General features: G+C 47.3%; 1 protein-coding gene across 1 annotated transcript in view; it reads right to left on the bottom strand.

Moving 5' to 3' along the window:
• DNAH9 (dynein axonemal heavy chain 9) overlaps positions 1 to 20,231 on the bottom strand; it is a 397,352-nt gene that overhangs the window by 329,310 nt on the left and 47,811 nt on the right. Inside the window, exons 15-18 of the mRNA XM_074971509.1 lie at positions 17,481 to 17,616; positions 11,245 to 11,441; positions 10,723 to 11,147; positions 1,606 to 1,828 (exon numbers count right to left, since the gene is read on the bottom strand). Of these exons, the coding sequence (XP_074827610.1) occupies positions 1,606 to 1,828; positions 10,723 to 11,147; positions 11,245 to 11,441; positions 17,481 to 17,616 (981 nt within the window). The remainder of the gene's footprint in view (positions 1 to 1,605; positions 1,829 to 10,722; positions 11,148 to 11,244; positions 11,442 to 17,480; positions 17,617 to 20,231) is intronic.

Consider the following 20,231-nt stretch of genomic DNA (forward strand, 5'->3'; position numbering starts at 1 on the left):
TACTTTCACCTCTGAGAGAATCCTTGAAGAGTTCCATCTCTTATGAGGATACTTTGCTCTTTCTACTTCCTTTCCCAACTGAAACCACAATGGGGGAAGTAGCAAGAAAAAGGCAAAATTCAAGCAGAGCTTCGGCCCACTTCTTACTTTAACAGCTGTCTGTCCTCCCCTTCAGTTAGACTCTATCCATTTGTATGGACTATTCATGCACCAATCAGCTTAAGATCTAGGTTCCTCAAGATAGCAGGAGAGAGCATTATATAAAGGATCTTATTTGCCTCTATTTCTCTCGCTGTATGTGGAAGTAAAGATACTGACTGGATCTCTATGTAACTGCATGGAGCTGAAAAGTTGCTGGACAGAAAAAAAATGCTTCCCCAGTTCTACTCCTAAGGACAGCCTTGGTGTTTTAACTCCCCTGCAAAAAATTTAGTTGCTGAAATTTACTTACAAGAATACAAGCACTAAAAACCAAGGAATTCCCAAGATAAGGCAACTATCACACCCAACAAAACTCCACCTATAATGCTTAACTGAAATCCTCCTTCCACAAATCCACAAGAGAGTCACTTTGTGAGGAAGATCGCCTTTAGCCCTAGAAACCGGCACCGGGGCCCCAGGAATATTTAATAATTGGACTTTGTAATAAGCCTCTCATTTTGTATTTTTCCATTTTAACAGGATCTAAAAGATTTCTCAGGCCCCTGTTAACCTGGTAACTGAGCACCTCACACCTCAATGTACTTCACCTCACAACACCCCTGTGAGGTTTGGAAGGACGACACGGAGGGAACTGAGGGCCAGAGACTAAGGGCCAGACTTTTAAAGGTATTCAGGCACTAAAAGATGCAGCCCCGTGCCTAGTGAGATTTTTCAAAAGCACCCACTGCCTAATGCCAAGGTGGTTTGCACAAGGTCACACAGGAATCATGCAGCAGAGGTAGGAATTAAATGCCAGTCTTCCGAGTCTTAGACTAGTGCCCTAAACAAGGGACTACCCTTTGTAACAAGAACATAAGAATCGCCGTACTGGGTCAGACCAATGGTCCATCCAGCCCAGTACCTTCTCTTCCAATGGTGGCCAATGCCAGATGCTTCAGAGGAAATGAACAGTCCAGGGCAATTACTGAGTGATCTAGCCCCTGTTGTCCAGTCCCAGCATCTGCCAGTCAGAGGCTTAGGGACACCCAGAGCATGGGGTTGCATCCAAGCACTAATGCCCTCTCATTACAGCACTCACCAAAAAACCTGCTTAATGGACCTATTAAAAGTAACTCCATAAAGTAATTAAGATCTACCTGAACATGTGTTCTGTTCTTATGCAGCGAGTGCTATCCATCTGGGGAGGGGCACTGCATCGTTCACACTTAACAACAGGCTAAATCTCTGCTGTAATTGACAATCTTGATGTAGCTTTATCTAGGGAGCTGCGATGGCACATCCACAACAGATGTTCTGCCACTTGGCTATCAAAATAATCTGCCCACTGAGGCCTACTGATTACTAAGCCCGGGTACTTAACATTCGCTAATATACACTGATCACTTTCTTTTTTGGTGTCTAATATTTTGCAGTTTTGTGTATTGGTCATAAGTTTTCACCAACCTCTAATTGCTTATACACTTCATCTGTAAGTTCTTGCTCATATATCTTCAGTAGCTCAATTGTTTGCTTCAGGGGCTCAAACATCTCATCCGTGCTGGTCTGTCTTTCTTTAACAGCCATAAGATGACCCATAATCTCCACCAAACCATCATAATCTCCTTTTTCAACCTCTTTGTTCAAACCTCTATCAGCATTCTTTATAAATTCTTCAAGATTAGCCAAGCTAAATAATACAAAACAGGAAAACACAGTGAGAGCAGTTTATATAAAACGGTTACTCACCTTCTCATAACTGTTGTTCTTCAAGATGTGTTGTGCATGTCCATTCTAATCAGGTGTGCATGCACTGTGTGCATAACAGCCAGAAGATTTTTCCCCTAACAGTATTCATAGGGTCGGCCTGGGTGCCCCCTGGAGTCGCACCTTCATGGCACCCAATATAGGGCCCCTGCTGACCCAACCCCCCCTCAGTTCCTTCTTGCTGGGTACTCCGGCAGAAGGGTAGGAGGGTGGGTATTGGAATGGACATGAACACCACATCTCGAAGAACAACAGTTACGGAAAGGTGAGTAACCGTTTTTTCTTCGAGTGCTTGTTCATGTCAATTCCAGTCGGGTGAATCACAAGCCCAAGTTCAGGAATGGGGGTCAAAGTTGTCCACTGATTGGAGTACTGCTCTACCAAAAGCCGCGCCATCTCTGACCTGCTGGGTAATTGCATAATGTGCAGTGAAAGTATGTATGGAGGACCATGTTGCTGCCCTGCATATTTCCTGGGTAGGCACCTGAGCCAGGAGAGCCGTTGAAGAGGCCTGCACCCTGGTGGAGTGCGCAGTGATCGGAGGGGCAGGCACCCCTGTCAGGTTATAGCACTCTCGGATGCAGGACAAGATCCACAACGAAATTTGTTGAGAAGAGACTGGAAGACCCTTCATTCTGTCCACCACAGCCATGAATAGTTGAATGGACTTTCGGAACAGCTTTATTCGCTCGATGTAAAAGGCTAATGCTCTGCGGACATCCAATGAGTGGAGCCTCTGCTCCCTGCCACTAGAGTACAGCTTAGGCTAGAACACAGGGAGGAAGATGTCCTGGTTGATGTGAAACTGGGAGACAACCTTTGAGAGGAAAGCTGGGTGAGGCTAGAGCTAAACCTTGTCCTTGTAGAACACTGCGTAAGGGGGCTCTGATGTTAGGGCCTTGAGCTCAGACACCCTCCTAGCTGAAGTTATTGCCACCAGAAACACCAGCTTGTATGAGAGGTAGAGCAGGGAGCATGTTGCTAGCGGTTCAAAAGGCGGCGCCGTCAGTCTGGAAAGAGCCAGGTTGAGGTCCCAGGCCGGGACCGGCTGCCTGACTTGTGGGTATAGTCTGTCGAAACCTTTGAGGAAATGGCTGACCATAGGGTTGGCGAAGACTGACCATCCCTCTGCACCTGGACAGAAGGCAGAGATGGCGGCCAAGGGAACCCTTATTGATGACATGGACAGTCCTGCTGCTTGAGATGGAGGAGATCATGCCACTTATATTAGACTGAGGCAAGCATTGGGGACGAATGGTGCTGCGCCGAGCAGACTGAAAATCTCTTCCACTTGGCAAGGTACGTAGCCCTGGTGGAAGGTTTCCTACTGCCAAGGAGGACATGTCTAACCGGGTCCAAGCAAGAGAGCTCCTTCGGGTTCAGCCATGGAGCTTCCACGCAGTGAGGTGCAGTGACTTGAGGTTCAGGTGTTGAAGACGGCCACGATCTTGAGTTAGTAAGTCCGGGACGAGTGGCAAGGTGACTGAAGATTCCACGGACATTTCCAGGAGTGATATGTACCAGTGCTGGTGGCACCAGGCTGGAGCTATGAAAAAATCACCAAAGCTTGTTCCCTCCGTATCTTGAGGAGCACCTTGTGAACAAGAGGGATAGGCGGAAACACATATAGGACATAGCCTCCCCATCATTGGCGCCAACTTTCCTTGGCGCCAGTGGGTGCTCGCACCCGCCCTTGGCCCCTGCCCGACTTCACCCTCTCCCTGCCCCTATTGGACCCTCCCCAAATCCCCGCGTCCGCTGCATTCCTCCTCCTCCCCCCTCCCTCCCAGCCTTTGCCGCACAAAACAGCTGTTTTGCGGCGCAAGTGCTGGGAGGGAGTGAGGAGAAGCAGGACGTGGCGGCGCGTTCAAGGGAGGTGGCGGAGGCGGAGTGGAGGCAGAGGTGAGCTGGGGCGGGTCGAGGAGCTGCCGGTGGGTGCAGAGCAACCACCAATTTTTCCCCGTGATTGCTCTAGCCCCAGAGCACCCATGGAGTCGGTGCCTATGCTCCCCATGGGAGGAGCAACACGTCCACGATGGAGCCTGGGCTGTGATTTAGGGAGGAACAGAACTTCTGGCACTTCCTGTTGCATCGCGTAGTGAACAGGTCTATCTGGGGAAAACCCCACTGATGGAAAATTGAGTTTGCAACGTCCAGGGAAAGGGGCCACTTGTGGCCGTGGAACAACCTGCTGAGATATCCACCAACTCGGTCTGTACTCCAGGGAGGTACGATGCTTGTAGATGTATCAAATGCTCTACACAGAAGTCCCACAATGTAAGGGCTTCCTGTCACAGGAGCATGCACACCCCTGTTTGCTCATATAAAACATCGCTGTGGTGTGGTCTGTCATAATTGATACACGTCTCCCTGTCAAATGGGCTCAGAAAGACTGGCATGCCAGGTGCACTGCTCTCAGCTCTCTGACATTGATGTGGAGAACAAGTTCCACCTGAGACTGGAGGCCTTGTGTTCTGAGCTCTCCCAGATGTGCTCCCCAGCCCAAGGCTGACACATCCATCACCAGCGAGAGAGATGGCTGGGGGATAATGAAGGGGACCCCTGCACATACTATCTGTGGGTCAAGCTACCACAGGAGGGAGTTGAGTACTGTGCAAGGCAGGGTTACGATCCTGTCCAAGCTGTCCCAGACTGGCCGATATACTAACGCTAGCCACAACTGAAGAGGTCTAAGTCTGAGTCTGGCATGCTGTACTACGTAGGTACAAGCCGCCACGTGTCTCAGGAGTTTCAGGCAATTCCTTGCTATCGGTGGTGGGGAACTGCCTAAGACCTCATGTGATGTCGCCAAGGGACCGAAACCTTGCTTCCGGGAGGTATGCCCTGGCTCGTGTTGAGTCCAGTACTGCCCCTATAAACTCTATCCTCTGAACTGGGGACAGCGGTGATTTCCCCTCGTTCAGAAGGAGGCCCAGTTCATCGAACATCGTTCCTATGAAGTCGACTTGTGCCTCCATTTGAGCTCTGGAGCGGCTCTTGATGAGCCAGTCATCGAGGTACGGGAACACCTGTACCTGCCGCCTGTGCAAGAACGCAGCCTCAACAGGCATGCACTTGGTGGACAACTGAGGTGCCGCTGACAGACTGAATGGGAGGACTGTGAACTGGTAGTGGGTGTTGTTCACCACAAACCTGAGGTATTTTCTGTGGGACCGAATTATTGCTATGTGAATGTACACGTCCTTCAAGTCGAGGGCGGCATACCAGTCTCCTGGATCCAGTGAAGGGATGATGGAGGCCAAAGAGACCAGGCGGAACTTGTGTTTCTTCATGAACTTGTTGAGTTCTCACAGGTTTAGGATAATACTGAAAGCCAGAGGGGGGCTCAGGCCTAGGAAATACCAGGAATAGAAACCCTTGCCCTTCTGCTCCTGAGGAACCTCTTCCACTGCCCCAGCGAAAGGAGTGAGTGCATCTCCTGTATATGTTGTTGCTTGTGAGAGAGGTCCCTGAAGAGGGACAGGGAAAGGGGGTGGAAGGGTGGGAGGGCACAAAATTGGATGGAGTATCCCCTCTCTACCATGCAGAGCACCCAGCAGTCCGAAATAATACGGGACCATGCACAGAAAGGGGACAGTCGGGGGGAAAAGGTAAGGCGGGGTCGATCCAGTTCTTGTTCTGGTACACCATCCTCGACCGCACCTTCAAAAGGCCGGTTTGGGGCCGGAAGGTGCCTTGGGTTGGCCAGAGCGCTGGCCTGAGGATGGGTGTGGTGTCTTCCTGCCGCCCCATTCCTCTTCTGGGAACCATCCTGTCGATTGTTGATAGAACCACGGAGGAGGCTATGGTCTGAAGTGCCTGTGCTGTGTAGCGGGGGTGTGTATGCCCAGGGACTTGAGGGTGGCCCCTGAATCTTTTAAACTGTGCAGTCTTCTGTCTTTTCAGAGAATAGGGCCTGACCTTCAAAGGGTAGGTCTTGAATAGTCTGTTGGACTTTGTGAGGGAGTCCAGAGACCTGGAGCCAAGAGGAGCTTCTCATGGTCACCCCCATAGCCATGGTTCGGGCAGCCGTGTCAGCATCGTCAAGAGCTGCCCGAAAGGGGGCCCTAGAAATGAGTTTGCCTTTCTTCACCAAGGCATTAAATTTGGAGTGGGAGTCTGGTGGTAACAGCTAGGAGAACTTGGCCATCGTTCCCCAGATGTTAAAGGAGTACCTACTAATGATGGCCTGGTGGTTTGAAATGTGGAGCTGCAAACCACTGGTGGAGTAGACTTTTCTCCCAAACAAGTCCACCTTTTTCGCTTCCCGATTTTTAGGGGAGGGTCCCTGAAACTCCTGATGCTCCCTTTCATTTGCAGCATCCACCACCAAAGAGAAAGGTGTAGGATGAGTATAGAGATGCACGTATCCTTTTAAGGGGATGAAATGGTGTCTCTCATTCCTCTTCTCTGTAGGGGGCAAAGAGGCTGGAGTCTGCCACAAAGCTTTTGTGGTCTCATTTATAGTTTTAATGAGTGGCAGCACAAAACGCGAGGACCCAGGTTCTGGGCCACCCTACGCAACAACTGTTGCAGGACCCTGCTATCCTCCAAGGTCAGGGTCGTTGAAGTGTCCGCAAGGGTCTTATCTGGGGAAGGATGTGAGCACCGGCACATGGCCTACGTCACTGCCCTCGGTACCAAGAGGGTCACGTTGTTTGTTGGGCTCCTGCATCTCCGGTGTCGCAGAGGTCGGTGCCGAGATGGTCGCTGGCGCCAGGATGGTCACCAGCGCCGAGGCCTGAGCGGCAGGTGGAGATATCGGCGTTGTCTTTGATGCCAGCTGCTGCGAGGGAGTGAAGGATGTCAACACAACCAACGCCGACCTGGATCTCAACGCCTGGCTCTGACCCTGGGCTTGACGATAGGCCCAGGGAGTCCAAAAGGGCCACTGAGTTGGTGGTTGCCATTGAGGTGGCCATGGCGCCGGAGGAGGCTGGCGGTGTCGCTGAGATCTAGACCGCCTGCTGCTGGACCTATCTGAACGATGGGACTCTGCCTCAGACCCTGAGGTCTCGGAAAAGGAAGACCATGGAGGAGCAGTACTGGGTGGTGCCAATGAGCAGTGCTGGGCCTCTGGGGATTGGTGCAGTCCCCGCACATGGGCGGCTGGCACCGGGGAATGGTGCAGCGGAGATGGGGAGTGGTGTGACATCATCACCAGCTTGCCCCTAGATGGGATAGGTGGCTGGGTTATCACCGGTGCCTTGTCCCTCCTTGCAGAAGGTGGTACCATCAGGCAAATAAGTCCTGAGCTGTCTCAAAAGTCTCCAGAGTGGAGGGGAGTTGAATGTCCCGGACACGAAGGTCCAGAGAACGGTAGTGGGCCGGACTCGACTGGACTCTAAGGGCAGGAGTTGATGAGCCCCTGGAAGGCTGCAGACCCGAAGTAGGCTCGATGGACTGAGGCCTCCCTGCCACTGGCTCCTTAGGCTTAGGAGAGGAAGAGCACCCCCTCTCCCACCTCTTTTTCTTCTGGGGCACCAGGGATGAAGATCGGCGCCTGCCAGAAGTTTAATGTTCAGAGCCGTGCTGGTGCCAGGAGTCCTTAGCCTCCTTTCTTGGAGCTGGTGCGCTGCGCACAGAGGCTCCGCCAACCTGAGGTCGGACTGTGGATGGAGGGCTGCCTCCATGAGGAGAATTCTGAGTCTCTGCTCATGATCCTTAAGGGTCCTCAGCCGAAACTCCTTACAAATGCGGCACTTGTCCTTTTGGTGACTCTCCCCAAGGCACTTCAAAACAAGAAGTGTGTGGCTCGCTCTTTGGCATCAATTTACTGCAGACTTCACACGATTTGAACCCCGGCGACCAAGGCATGCCCCGGTGTTGGGGAACAAAACGGGGGGGAGACCCCCGCAACGGAAACTTAGAGAACCTACTAACACCACTAATACTACTAAGAATCTAACTATGTACAACTGACAGTGGGACACTGCTAAAGGCACTTGCAGATGCAAGAGTGAGGGAAGTTCCATGTAGCCATCACTGGCGGTAAGAAGAAACCGAGCAGGGGTCGGGTCAGCAGGGCCCTATATTGGGCACCATGAAGGCACGACTCCAGGGGGCACCCAGGCCGACCCTATAGATACTGCTAGGGGAAAAATCTTCCGGCTGTCGTGCATGCAGCACGCACACACCTGCTTGGAATTGACATGAATAAGCACTCGAAGAAGAATTACACATTATGTACCTTAATCCAGGCTCTGGACTTGTACAGAGATCAAAGAGAGAAAAACCTTTCTAATCCTGCCCATCTCATACACCCCCAGTCTATAGGGCCCCAATTCAGCTAAGCAGATAAGCACATATTGAACTTGTAGCACCCCCTTAAATCCTATGAAGGTCAATAGGACTAAATATGCTAACATGCTTTGCCTCACAGAAGTGCATTGTTGAATCAGGACCTATGTACAAAAAGATTTAATCATCTTATGAACTAAGTTATTCACAAAGAGTTAACATTTCAGGGAAGTTGAGGACATGGTTGCCATATTACCTTAATGCATGCACGGAAAGCAAGAGAAGTTTAGAAATAGGAAATATCCAGATTATACCTTTTATTTCTGGTAATGACAGGTGGATAGGATAGGGTGGGTAGGTAGATAGATTGTTTGGTGTGTGTATATATATATTTCAAGAAATGTGTATATACTGTGTGTATATTTTTGTATAAATGTGTGTGTATATATATATGTTTCTCTTCGTTTTGTATAAATGTGTGTGTATATACACACAGAGAGAGAGAGAGAGAGAGAGAGAGAGAAACATATATATACACACACAGTATATACACATTTCTTGGATGGAAGGCATTACAGGAGTGTCAAGTGTGTGTGTGTATATTATATATACATATATATACATTGTGACAAAGTTCCTCCTCTGCCTTGGTGGGTCCTGCACTTATTGGTGGATTTGCTTGCCTCAGAGGTTCACGGCAGCCCGCAGTTTGGCCACTTTCGTGGCTCAAATCTGCCATTCACTCAGTTAGCCTCATCACTGGCCAGCACGGGGAAAGGAAGAAGAACAATCCCCGCAGTCTCTGCTGATCCACCTAGTGGATCGGGGAACAGGCCAGAGACCTTCCCCTCTGGTGGAACCCACAGTTCAGTTCAACTCCTCCTGTATCAAGTAGGGAGTTGCGGGGGATGGAGGGATGGGGGGAACCCGGGCCCGCCCCCTACTCCAGGTTCCAGCCCAGGGCCCTGTGGATTGCAGCTGTCTACAGTGGCTCCTGTAACAGCTGCATGACAGCTACAACTCCCTGGGCTACTTCCCCATGGCCTCCTCCCAACACCTTCTTTATTCTCACCACAGGACCTTCCTCCTGATGTCTGATAATGCTTGTAATTCTCAATCTTCCAGCAGTACACCTTCTCACTCTCAGCTTCTTCATAGAATCATAGAATATCAGGGTTGGAAGGGACCTCAGGAGGTCATCTAGTCCAACCCCCTGCTCAAAGCAGGACCAATCCCCAATTTTTGCCCCCGATCCCTAAATGGCCCCCTCAAGGATTGAACTCACAACCCTGGGTTTAGCAGGCCAATGCTCAAACCACTGAGCTATCCCTCCCCCCTTGCGCCTCTTGCTCCAAGTTCCTCGCAGGCACACCACAAACTGAAGTGAGCTCCTTTTTAAACCCAGGTGCCCTGATTACCCTGCCTGTTTTAATTGATTCTAGCAGCTTCTTGACTGGCTGCAGGTGTTCTAATCAGCCTGTCTGACTTAATTGTTTCCAGAAAGTTTCTGATTGTTCTAGAACTTTCCTTGTTACCTTACCCAGGGAAAAGGGACCTACTTAACCTGGGGCTAATATATCTGCCTTCTATCACTTCTATCCATCTGGCCTGATCCTGTCACAACATATACACATATGCATACACACTTACTTGACATTCCTATACATAATGCCTTCCATCCAAGAAATCCTTCATTAATTAGGCCTTCAAACATCCCTATAAGCTATAGTTAGTATGTGCATCATGATATCTACTTTTAAAGCTGAGGAAATAATTGGTAAGAAATATTTTATCTGGCAGATTGAGACTCCTTTTGTGCTCTTGGAATAACCATAAGAAGATCACATTTTCTTCCAATGTATTTGCTCTTCAGGACTATCTACCAATATTTAATGTGAATATTTTTTAACCCAACGGATTGATTTCAAACAGTCCTCTGTGAGTATTTGATAATCAAACTGTGTTCTTTTGTTGTAATTGGTCAAATAAGTCACATGGTATTGTTTCTCTTCCCTGACCGGATGAGTGAGCAGGCACTTCTGGCATTTAACCTATGTTAATTTAAAATTTCTTTCCTTCCTCACACTTGCGACTTTGAAACTCACTCTCCAGGATCCCTCATGCCAACAACCCTAGATGAAATGTTCAGAGAAAGGAAACACGAAAGAGAAAATTCATTTAAAACTTTAAGGAACTATTCACAGGAAATATCTTGCAGTATTAGCCCAGCTTTACCTGTGGGGGAGCTAGGTACAGACAGGATAAGTATAAAAACAATAGACAGACAGAAAGAGCAAGTCCCTGGAATAATTGGAAGTAGGACCTAAGAGCCTAGCTCAGCAGAGCACTGTCCTAGCCACTCAGCAGCACCACTCCCCCAGCCTCAGATCCAGTGCAAGGCCTCACGTCAGAGTAACACTTTCAGGGAATGCAACGTGTAGGGGACATGATGGTGCTTCACTCCTCAGGACAGTATGGGGTGGACAGAGAAAACAAATCCCACACTGCTCAGTGTAACCTCCTGGATGGAGCCCAATGAATGGTGATCTGGAGATGGGGCAGACAAATCTTTGTTACCTGTGTGTCACATGATCAATGAGATGCTGCTTAAACATCAGGCTCCACCTTTTGATGACATTCAGCAGGGACGCTTTGAAAGGCCGAGCATCAATTTTCATCCAACTGTCGAAGATGTTCACTGGTTCCAGGCGGTTGACTTCATCATAGATTCTCTCGTAGGAGTCAATTTGCTCCCTGAACTGATGCAATGTGGGAGGGCTCTCTGGGACTCCATTGTCCGCGTGGGCTTCAATTTCTGCCGCAGTCAGGACGTGCCCATACAACAGGAACTGGCGTATGAATTCCTTCCTGTCATCCCCATAGAGGTAAGAGTAGTGGTCGAAGGAGTTGCGATAGTCATTGCAGGTTGACATCATGTTCTGCACACGCTCCATGAGGCTGTGGCGCATGTCAGCTAAGTCACCCATGTCCTCCATATCAGCCTGGGAAATGACAGAGAGGCCTTGTGAGTGGATGCTCATCCAGAGCACACTTTGCACATTGCTGTGCAACAGGAAATCATGCACTGGGGCAAGAGACCTGATAGTGAGGGAAAACACTGTGCTCAGCCAGCCTGGACACCAGGGACGAGATCCGGTAGATGTCATTGAGGAGTCCTTCGACCATGTCATAGAAGCCATCGTTAGCACCAGGATCCAGCGCGGGATGGAATACCAAATCGGGGATCACCAGATCCAGCCGCACCTCAAACAGGGGAGCCAGTGCTGCCTTGGAATCTGACAGAGAGCAAAAGAGATGATGGGGTCTGGGCTAGAGTAAGACAAGAAGTGACTTTACTCCATCACCACGCCCCCCCCCCTCCGCCCCCACCTTCACCCAATGGACACTAGAGCTGAACGAATAATTGATTGGTGGTTGCCCAAGGAACAGTGATCATGACCTGATTATATGCATTATGGGCAAACAGAGGACAGTTCCAACCAATAAAATAAATACCTAATGTTTCAAAACACCTAATTTCCCCATGCTGAGAAAATTTAGAAGTGAAACTGACTGGGAGAAAACATTTAGACAGAAAAATCTGAATGAAAATTTGGAGTTCTTAAAAGAAGAGTTTATTAGGTTCCACAATCAAGAAAAGATGACAACTCTGGCTAACAGCCCATCCTCTTCAGTGATGATGGCAGCAATTAGTAATAAAAAAGCAACAAATAAATGTAAAAAAGCAAATATACAGCAATTAGTATAAATTACAATTATGAAGTGTAGAATATTGATAAGGGAAACTAAAGATTGCAGGGAAACTAAAACTGCAGAAAAACCTGAGAGTCTCTGGATTAAGTTTAGAAGTGTGAGCAACAAGGGTGATGCCGGGGTGGGAGTGTGCTATAGACCACCAGATCAGGGGGATGAGGTGGACAAAGCTTTCTTCAGGCAACTAACAGAAGTAACTAGATCACAGGGAGTACTTCAATCACCCCGATATCTGCTAGGAGAGCAATACAACAGTGCACAGACAAGCAAGGAAGTTTTTGGAAAGCGTAGGCGACAATTTCCTGGTGCAAGTGCTGGAGGAACCAACTCGGGGCAGAGCTCTTCTTGACCTGCTGCTCACAAACCGGGAACAATTAGTAGGGGGAGCAAAAGTGGATGGGAACCTGGGAGGCAGTGACCATGAGACGGTCGAGTTCAGGATCCCGACAAAAGGAAGAAAGGAGAGCAGCAGAATACGGACCCTAGACTTCAGAAAAGCAGACTTTGACTCCCTCAGGGAACTGATGGGCAGGATCCCCTGGGAGAACAACATGAGGGGGAAAGGAGTCCAGGAGAGCTGGCTGTATTTTAAAGAATCCTTATTGAGGTTGCAGGAACAAACCATCCCGATGTGTAGAAAGAATAGTAAATATGGCAGGCGACCAGCTTGGCTTGACAGTGAAATCCTTGCGGATCTTAAAAACAAAAAAAAAAAGCTTACAAGAAGTGGAAGATTGGACAAATGACCAGGGAGGAGTATAAAAATATTGCTCAGGCATGCAGGAGTGAAATCAGGAAGGCCAAATCACAATTGGAGTTGTAACTAGCAAGGGATGTTAAGAGTAACAAGAATGGTTTCTACAGGTATGTTAGCAACAAGGTGGTGGTCAGGGAAAGTGTGGGCCCCTTACTGAATGGGGGAGGCAACCTAGTGACAGAGGATGTGGAAAAAGCTAATGTACTCAATGCTTTTTTTGCCTCTGTCTTCACGAACAAGGTCAGCTCCCAGACTACTGCACTGGGCAGCACAGCATGGGGAGGACATGACCAGCCATCTGTGGAGAAAGAAGTGGTTTGCAACTATTTAGAAAAGCTGGACAAGCACAAATCCATGGGGCCGGACGCACTGCATCCGAGGGTGCTAAAGGAGTTGGTGGATGTGATTGTAGAGCCATTGGCCATTATCTTTGAAAACTCATGGCAATTGGGGGAGGTCCTGGATGACTGGAAAAAGGCTAATGTAGTGCCCATCTTTAAAAAAGGGAAGAAGGAAGATCCGGGGAACTACAGGCCAGACAACCTCACCTCAGTCCCTCGAAAAATCATGGAGCAGGTCCTCAAGGAATCAATTCGGAAGCACTTAGAATAGACGAAAGTGATCAGGAACAGTCAGCATGCATTCATCAAGGGCAAGTCATGCCTGACTAACTTAATTGCTTTCTATGATGAGATAACTGGCTCTGTGGGTGAGGGGAAAGCCGTGGACGTGTTTTAACTTGACTTTAGCAAAGCTTTTGATATGGTCTCCCACAGTATTCTTGCCAGCAAGTTAAAGAAGTATGAGCTGGATGATGGACTAGAAGATGGATAGAAAGCTGGCTAGATCATTGGGCTCAACAGGTAGTGATCAATGGCTCAATGTCTAGTTGGCAGCTGGTGTCAAGCCGAGTGCCCCAATGGTCGGTCCTGGGGCCAGTTTTGTTCAATATCTTCATTAATGATCTGGAGGATGGTGTGGATTGCACCCTCAGCAAGTTTGCAGAGGACACTAAACTGGGAGGAGTGGTAGATACACTGGAGGGTAGGGATAGGATACAGCGGGACCTAGACAAATTAGAGGATTGGGCCAAAAGAAATCTGATGAGGTTCAACAAGGACAACTGCAGAGTCCTGCATTTAGGATGGAAAAATCCCATGCACTGCTACAGACTAGGGACCGAGTGGCTAGGCAGCAGTTCTGCAGAAAAGGATCTAGGGGCTACAGTGGATGAGAAGCTGGATATGAGTCAAAAGTGTGCCATCGTTGCCAAGAAGGCCAACAGCATTTTGGGATGTATAAGCAGGAGAATTGCCAGCAGATCGAGGGACATGATCATTCCCCTCTATTCAGCATTGTTGAGGCCTCATCTGGAGTACTGCGTCCAGTTTTGGGCCCCACACTACAAGGACAATGTGGAAAAATTGGAAAACTTGCAGCGGAGGGCAACAAAAATTATTAGGGGACTGGAACACTTGACATATGAGGAGAGGTTGAGGGAACTGGGATTGTTTAGTCTGCGGAAGAGAAGAATGAGGGGGGATTTGATAGCTGCTTTCAACTACCTGAAAGGGGGTTCCAAAGAGGATGGATCTAGACTGTTCTCAGTGGTAGCAGATGACAGAAAAAGGAGTAATGGTCTCAAGTTGCAGTGGGGGAGGTTTAGGTTGGATATTAGGAAAAACTTTTTCACTAGGAGGGAGTGAAGCACTGGAATGGGTTACCGAGGGAGGTGGTGTAATCTCCTTCCTTAGAAGTTTTTAAGGTCAGGCTTGACAAACCCTGGCTGGAACGATTTAGTTGTGGATTGGTCCTCCTTTGAGCAGGGGGTTGGACTAGATGATCTCCTGAGGTCCCTTCCAACCCTGATATTCTATGATTCTATGAAAGACATCAGGGAAAAATCCATGGCTGGAAAGACCGAGGACAAAAAGGAGGTTTTTTAATAAGTATATCAGGAACAAAAGAAATCCTAACAATGGCATAGGTTCATTACTAGAAGATGATGGCAAAATTATTAATGATGCAGAAAAGGCAGAAGTGTTTTAAAAAATTGTCTTTTTCTGTACTTGGAAAAAAGCAGAATGATGTACTCATATCACATGAGAATGATGAAGAACTTACCAGCCAATTAGTAACTACGTAGGATGTTAAGAAACACCTACTAGGGATAAACATTTTTAAATCAGTAGGCTCATATAACTTCCACCCAGGAGTCTGAAAAGAGTAAGATGAGGAGATCTCTGGCCCACTGACATTAATTTTGAATAAATATTGGAACAATGGGGAAATTCCAGAAGACTGCCAGAGTGCTAATGTTGTGTCAATATCCGAAAAGGGCAATTGGGATGACTGTGGCAACCATACGCTGGTTAGCCTGACATCAATCCTGGGCAAAGTAATGGAAAACATGATACGGGATTCAACTGATAAAGAATTAAAGGATAGGAATATACTTAATGCCAGTCAACATGGTTTTATGGAAAATTCTTCAAGTCAAACAAATTTAATTTCACTCTTTGATTAGATTACAAGTTTGGCTGATCAAGGTAACTGAGCAGACTCTGACATTCTTAAACTTTTATAAGACATTTGACTTAGTATCACATGCTATTAGGATTAAAAAATTTGCACTATACAACATCAGGAGAGCACACATTATGTGGTTAAGGACTAGCTAACACACAGATCTCAAAAAGCAGTTGTCAGTAGGGAATCAGGACGTTTCTAGTGGGGCTCTGCAGGCATTGGTACTAGGCCTGATGCTGTTCCACATTTTCATCAACAACCTGGAAATAAATATAAAATCATTGCTAATAAAATTTGTAGATAACACAAAGCCTGGCAACGTGGTAAAGAATAATGAGAACAGTGCAGAAATACAGAGTGATCTGAATCACTTGAAAAATGGGCCCATTCAAACAAAATGCGTTTTAATACAGCCAAATGCAAGCTTACACGTTTAGGAACAAGGAATGCAGCCATCCCTGCTCAATGGGGGGACTGCATCCTGGAATGCAGTAACACTGAAAGGATTCAGGGATCATGATGCACAAGCAACTGAACACAAGTTCCTAGTGTGATGCTGTTACAGAGTTCATGCGATCCTTGGATGTATAAACAGGGCAGTAGCACGTAGGAGTAGGAAGATGATTTTTACTTCTGCATACGGCACTGGTAAGACCAATACTGGAATACAGTATCCGGTTCTGGTGTCCACATTTTTAAAAGGATGTTGAAAATTTGGAGAGGGTGCAGAAAAGAGTCACACAAATTATTTGAGGCCTGAAGAAAATGCTGTACAGTGAGAGACAGAGCTCAGACTGTTTAGTTTACCAAAAAGAAAACTGAGAAGTGACTAGATTACAGTACAGAAGTGCCTTCGCGGGAAGGAAATACCAGGTACTTAAGGGCTCTTTAATCAGGAGGAGAAAGGCAGAACAAGAACCAATGGCTGGAAGCAGAAGCCAGACAAAGTCCAATTAGAAATAAGACACCTTATTTTAACAGTGAGGGTGATTAACCACTGGAACAAATGGCCCAGGGAAGTGGTGGATTCTCCATCTCTTCAGATCCAGACTGTAAAAGATGCTTTAGTCAAACAAGTTACTGGGCTCAATACGGGGGTGACTGGGTGAAATATAATGGCCTGTATTATGCAGGAGGTTAGAAAAGATGATCTAATGGTCCCTTATTAATCACAGGGAGGAAAGTGCCTGGCATGGCAAATGCTGTGAAGAGATTAACAGAATTCACCATATGGTCATAGCAAGCAGAAGAAATACACTTTACTTGTGTCATCTCTGTGCTGCACAGGCCCTGGGGTGGGTGACTGGGACCAGATCTCCTCGTGGGCCAGGTCTCTTATTCCATTTGACCAGTCACAAACTGGACCGTTGAGCCCCTCCTGGATGTGGAAGAGGGTGTCACGCAGTGCCTAGGTCCTTTGCAGATGGGAGAGAGGCTCTCACTGGTGCCAGCACCACTCAGCAGAGCTGGGATCACGACTCTAAATTACATTGTCCATCGTCCTGTTAATATCTGGTGTGGTGCTCTCCACCTCCGGCCCATTAGCACTAATCTGCTCTACAGATTTCTCTGCCTCCACTCAGCTTATGTGAGGGCTCCACACGTTAACGGGCTTCTCAAACACTTGCTGCGACTAGCCAGCCTATGGTGATGCCAATGGTACAGTGTCAGCGTAAGCACAGAGGCAGACCGAAAAAGAGCATCTACTGGTCTCCAGGGAGAGTGTGGAACAGAAATCAGGCAACACAGTGCTATTACCCTTCCTCCGTCTGTGCTGTGTTCCTCCAGATGGGAACCACAGCCTGGTAACGCCTGGGTCTCGAAGGATATGCTACGCTGTAATTAAACACCTGCGGATGGCCCGTGTCAGCTGCCTCAGGCCGAATGCCAAGCCTGAATAGCTATACAACAATCTTATAGTCCCACAGCCTGAGCCCCGCAAGCCCGAGTCGCTGACATTGGCCAGCCACAGGTGTTATGTGGCAGTGTTGGCATACCTGGAGCTAACAGAAACTACGTACATGTGGAGACTCTCAGTGCAGCCTGGAGCCATCCCCAGGAGCTCTGACAGGGCAGCTCAGCACACAATGACTCCTGCTCTTGCTGCACAGCAAAACTGCACTCCTTGTCCAGCTGCCTCCCTTCTGCCCAGACACAAACACCTCCTAGCCATGGACAGCAGGTCAGGACGTTCCGGCTACACACTAGCAATGAAAACCTCGCTGAGAGCAGAGAGGGGAAACCACCCTGGGCTGAGAAAGGACAGCTCAGTTACCTGTGTTTTCCAGGAGGTATTTGAGGGAGCACTCAATAGCATTAAAGAATCCATCCAAGATCATTTCATCCACATAATCAACATAGGCTTCCCAAACTTCGGAGGTGGGGTCTGCGGCAAACAGACTCAGGTTTTCCTGAAAAAAAATGGAAGTCACCTTCAAATACAGCCAGACTGAATTCATCTCATGGTAGAATGACCCACTGGACCATTATTAAAACAACAGATACAAATTAATAGAGAGAGATTAAGCAGGTTGATAGCCTTCAGGAAGACAGAGAGCAGATAGGAAGGATGGTCTAGCAGTGAAGGTGCTAACCTAGCACACAAGTGCGCTGGGTTCTGTTCCCTCCTCTAACACAGACTTTTGTGTGACCTTGAATAAATCATTTAGCCTCTCTGCACCGGAGTTCCCATCTGTATGATGGGGCTAATAGCCCTGCCCTGCCTCACAGGAGTGATTCAGATTGCTCTGTCTGACTGCATTGTCACCCCCCGCCCCCAACACACCTTTCAGGATCCCTGGGTCCTACACACACCCATCACAACATGATCCAGTGCATTACATGCCCCAATAACAACGATCAGAGTAACAGCCGTGTTAGTCTGTATTCGCAAAAAGAAAAGGAGTACTTGTGGCACCTTAGAGACTAACCAATTTATTTGAGCATAAGCTTTCGTCAGCTACAGCTGACTTCATCGGATGCATACTGTGGAAAGTGTAGAAGATCTTTTATACACACAAAGCATGAAAAAATACCTCCCCCCACCCCAGTCTCCTGCTGGCAATAGCTTATCTAAAGTGATCACTCTCCTTACAATGTGTATGATAATCAAGTTGGGCCATTTCCAGCACAAATCCAGGTTTTATCACCCCCCCACACACACACACAAACCCACTCTCCTGCTGGTAATAGCTTATCTAAAGTGACCACTCTCCTTACAATGTGTATGATAATCAAGGTGGGCCATTTCCAGCACAAATCCAGGGTTTAACAAGAACATCTGGGGGGGGGGGGTGCTAGGAAAAAACAAGGGGAAATAGGCTTGAATAGAGACTGGGAGTGGCTAAGTCATTATGCAAGGTAACCTATTTCCCCTTGTTTTTTCCTACCCCCCCCCCAGACGTTCTTGTTAAACCCTGGATTTGTGCTGGAAATGGCCCACCTTGATTATCATACACATTGTAAGGAGAGTGGTCACTTTAGATAAGCTATTGCCAGCAGGAGAGTGGGGTGGGGGGAGGTATTTTTTCATGCTTTGTGTATATAAAAGATCTTCTACACTTTCCACAGTATGCATCCGATGAAGTCAGCTGTAGCTGACGAAAGCTTATGCTCAAATAAATTGGTTAGTCTCTAAGGTGCCACAAGTACTCCTTTTCTTTTTAATAACAACTATGTGGGTGAAGCCAGACAATCACTCCACTCTCGAATGAACTCACACAGAAAAATGATAAAAGATAAAAACACCATGTCACCCATGGGTGAACATGTTTCACAGAATGATCACCCTATATTTGACCCCTCAGTCCACATCCTTACAGAAAACTTGAACAGCACCTTCAAAAGATGAGCCTGGTAGTTTAAATTTATAACTTTGCTAGACATTAAAAATCATGCTCTTCATAAAGACACTGGATTTATGACAGGTTTCAGAGTAGCAGCCGTGTTAGTCTGTATCCGCAAAAAGAACAGGAGTACTTGTGGCACCTTAGAGACTAACAAATTTATTAGAACATAAGCTTTTGTGGGCTACAGCTCACTTCATCGGATGCATAGAATGGAACATATAGTAAGAAGATAGATAGATAGATATATACACATACATACATACAGATAAGTTGGAAGTTGCCATACAAACTGTGAGAGGCTAATTAGTTAAGATGAGCTATTATCAGCAGGAGAAAAAAAACTTTTGTAGTGATAATCAAGGTGGCCCATTTAGACAGCTGACAAGAAGGTGTGAGGATACTTAACATAGGGAAATAGATTCAATATGTGTAATGACCCAGCCACTCCCGGTCTCTGTTCAAACCCAAGTTAATGGTATCTAGTTTGCATATTAATTCAAGCTCAGCAGTTTCTCCTTGGAGTCTTTTTTTTTTTTAAGCTTTTCTGTTGCAAAATTGCCAGCCTTAAATCTTTTACTGAGTGGCCAGAGACGTTGAAGTGTTCTCCTACCGGTTTTTGGATGTTTTGAATGTTTGCAACAGAAAAGCTTAAAAAACAGACTCCAAGGAGAAACTGCTGAGCTTGAATAATAGCTCATCTTAACTAATTAGCCTCTCACAGTTTGTATGGCAACTTCCAATTTATCTGTATGTATGTGTGTGTGTGTATATATATATATCTTCTTACTATATGTTCCATTCTATGCATCCGATGAAGTGGGCTGTAGCCCACAAAAGCTTATGCTCTACTGGATTTATGGTTTATTAAAACAATCTGCAACCCACTAACTCCCCTTTTTGTCCTATGACTGCAGAGGTATTAATGGGCCAATTCACCTTGAATGGTCTCTTAGAAAATGTGCTAACTACTTATGCTAAGCAATCTGTTCCACCATTTATTTAGCTGGGACACTAGTACCTTTCCTAGAGCTAAAGAAGACCTTCGTGTAGCTTGCAAGATTGTCTCTCTCACCAACAGAAGTTGGTCCTATAAAAGATATTACCTCACCCACTGTCTCTCTAACCCAGTGGCTCTCAAACTGTGGGTCAGGACCCTGTTTTAATGGTGTTAGACTTGC

Source organism: Natator depressus, chromosome 14 (genome assembly GCF_965152275.1).
Source record: "Natator depressus isolate rNatDep1 chromosome 14, rNatDep2.hap1, whole genome shotgun sequence".
In the NCBI taxonomy this organism is placed as follows: Eukaryota; Metazoa; Chordata; order Testudines; family Cheloniidae; genus Natator; species Natator depressus.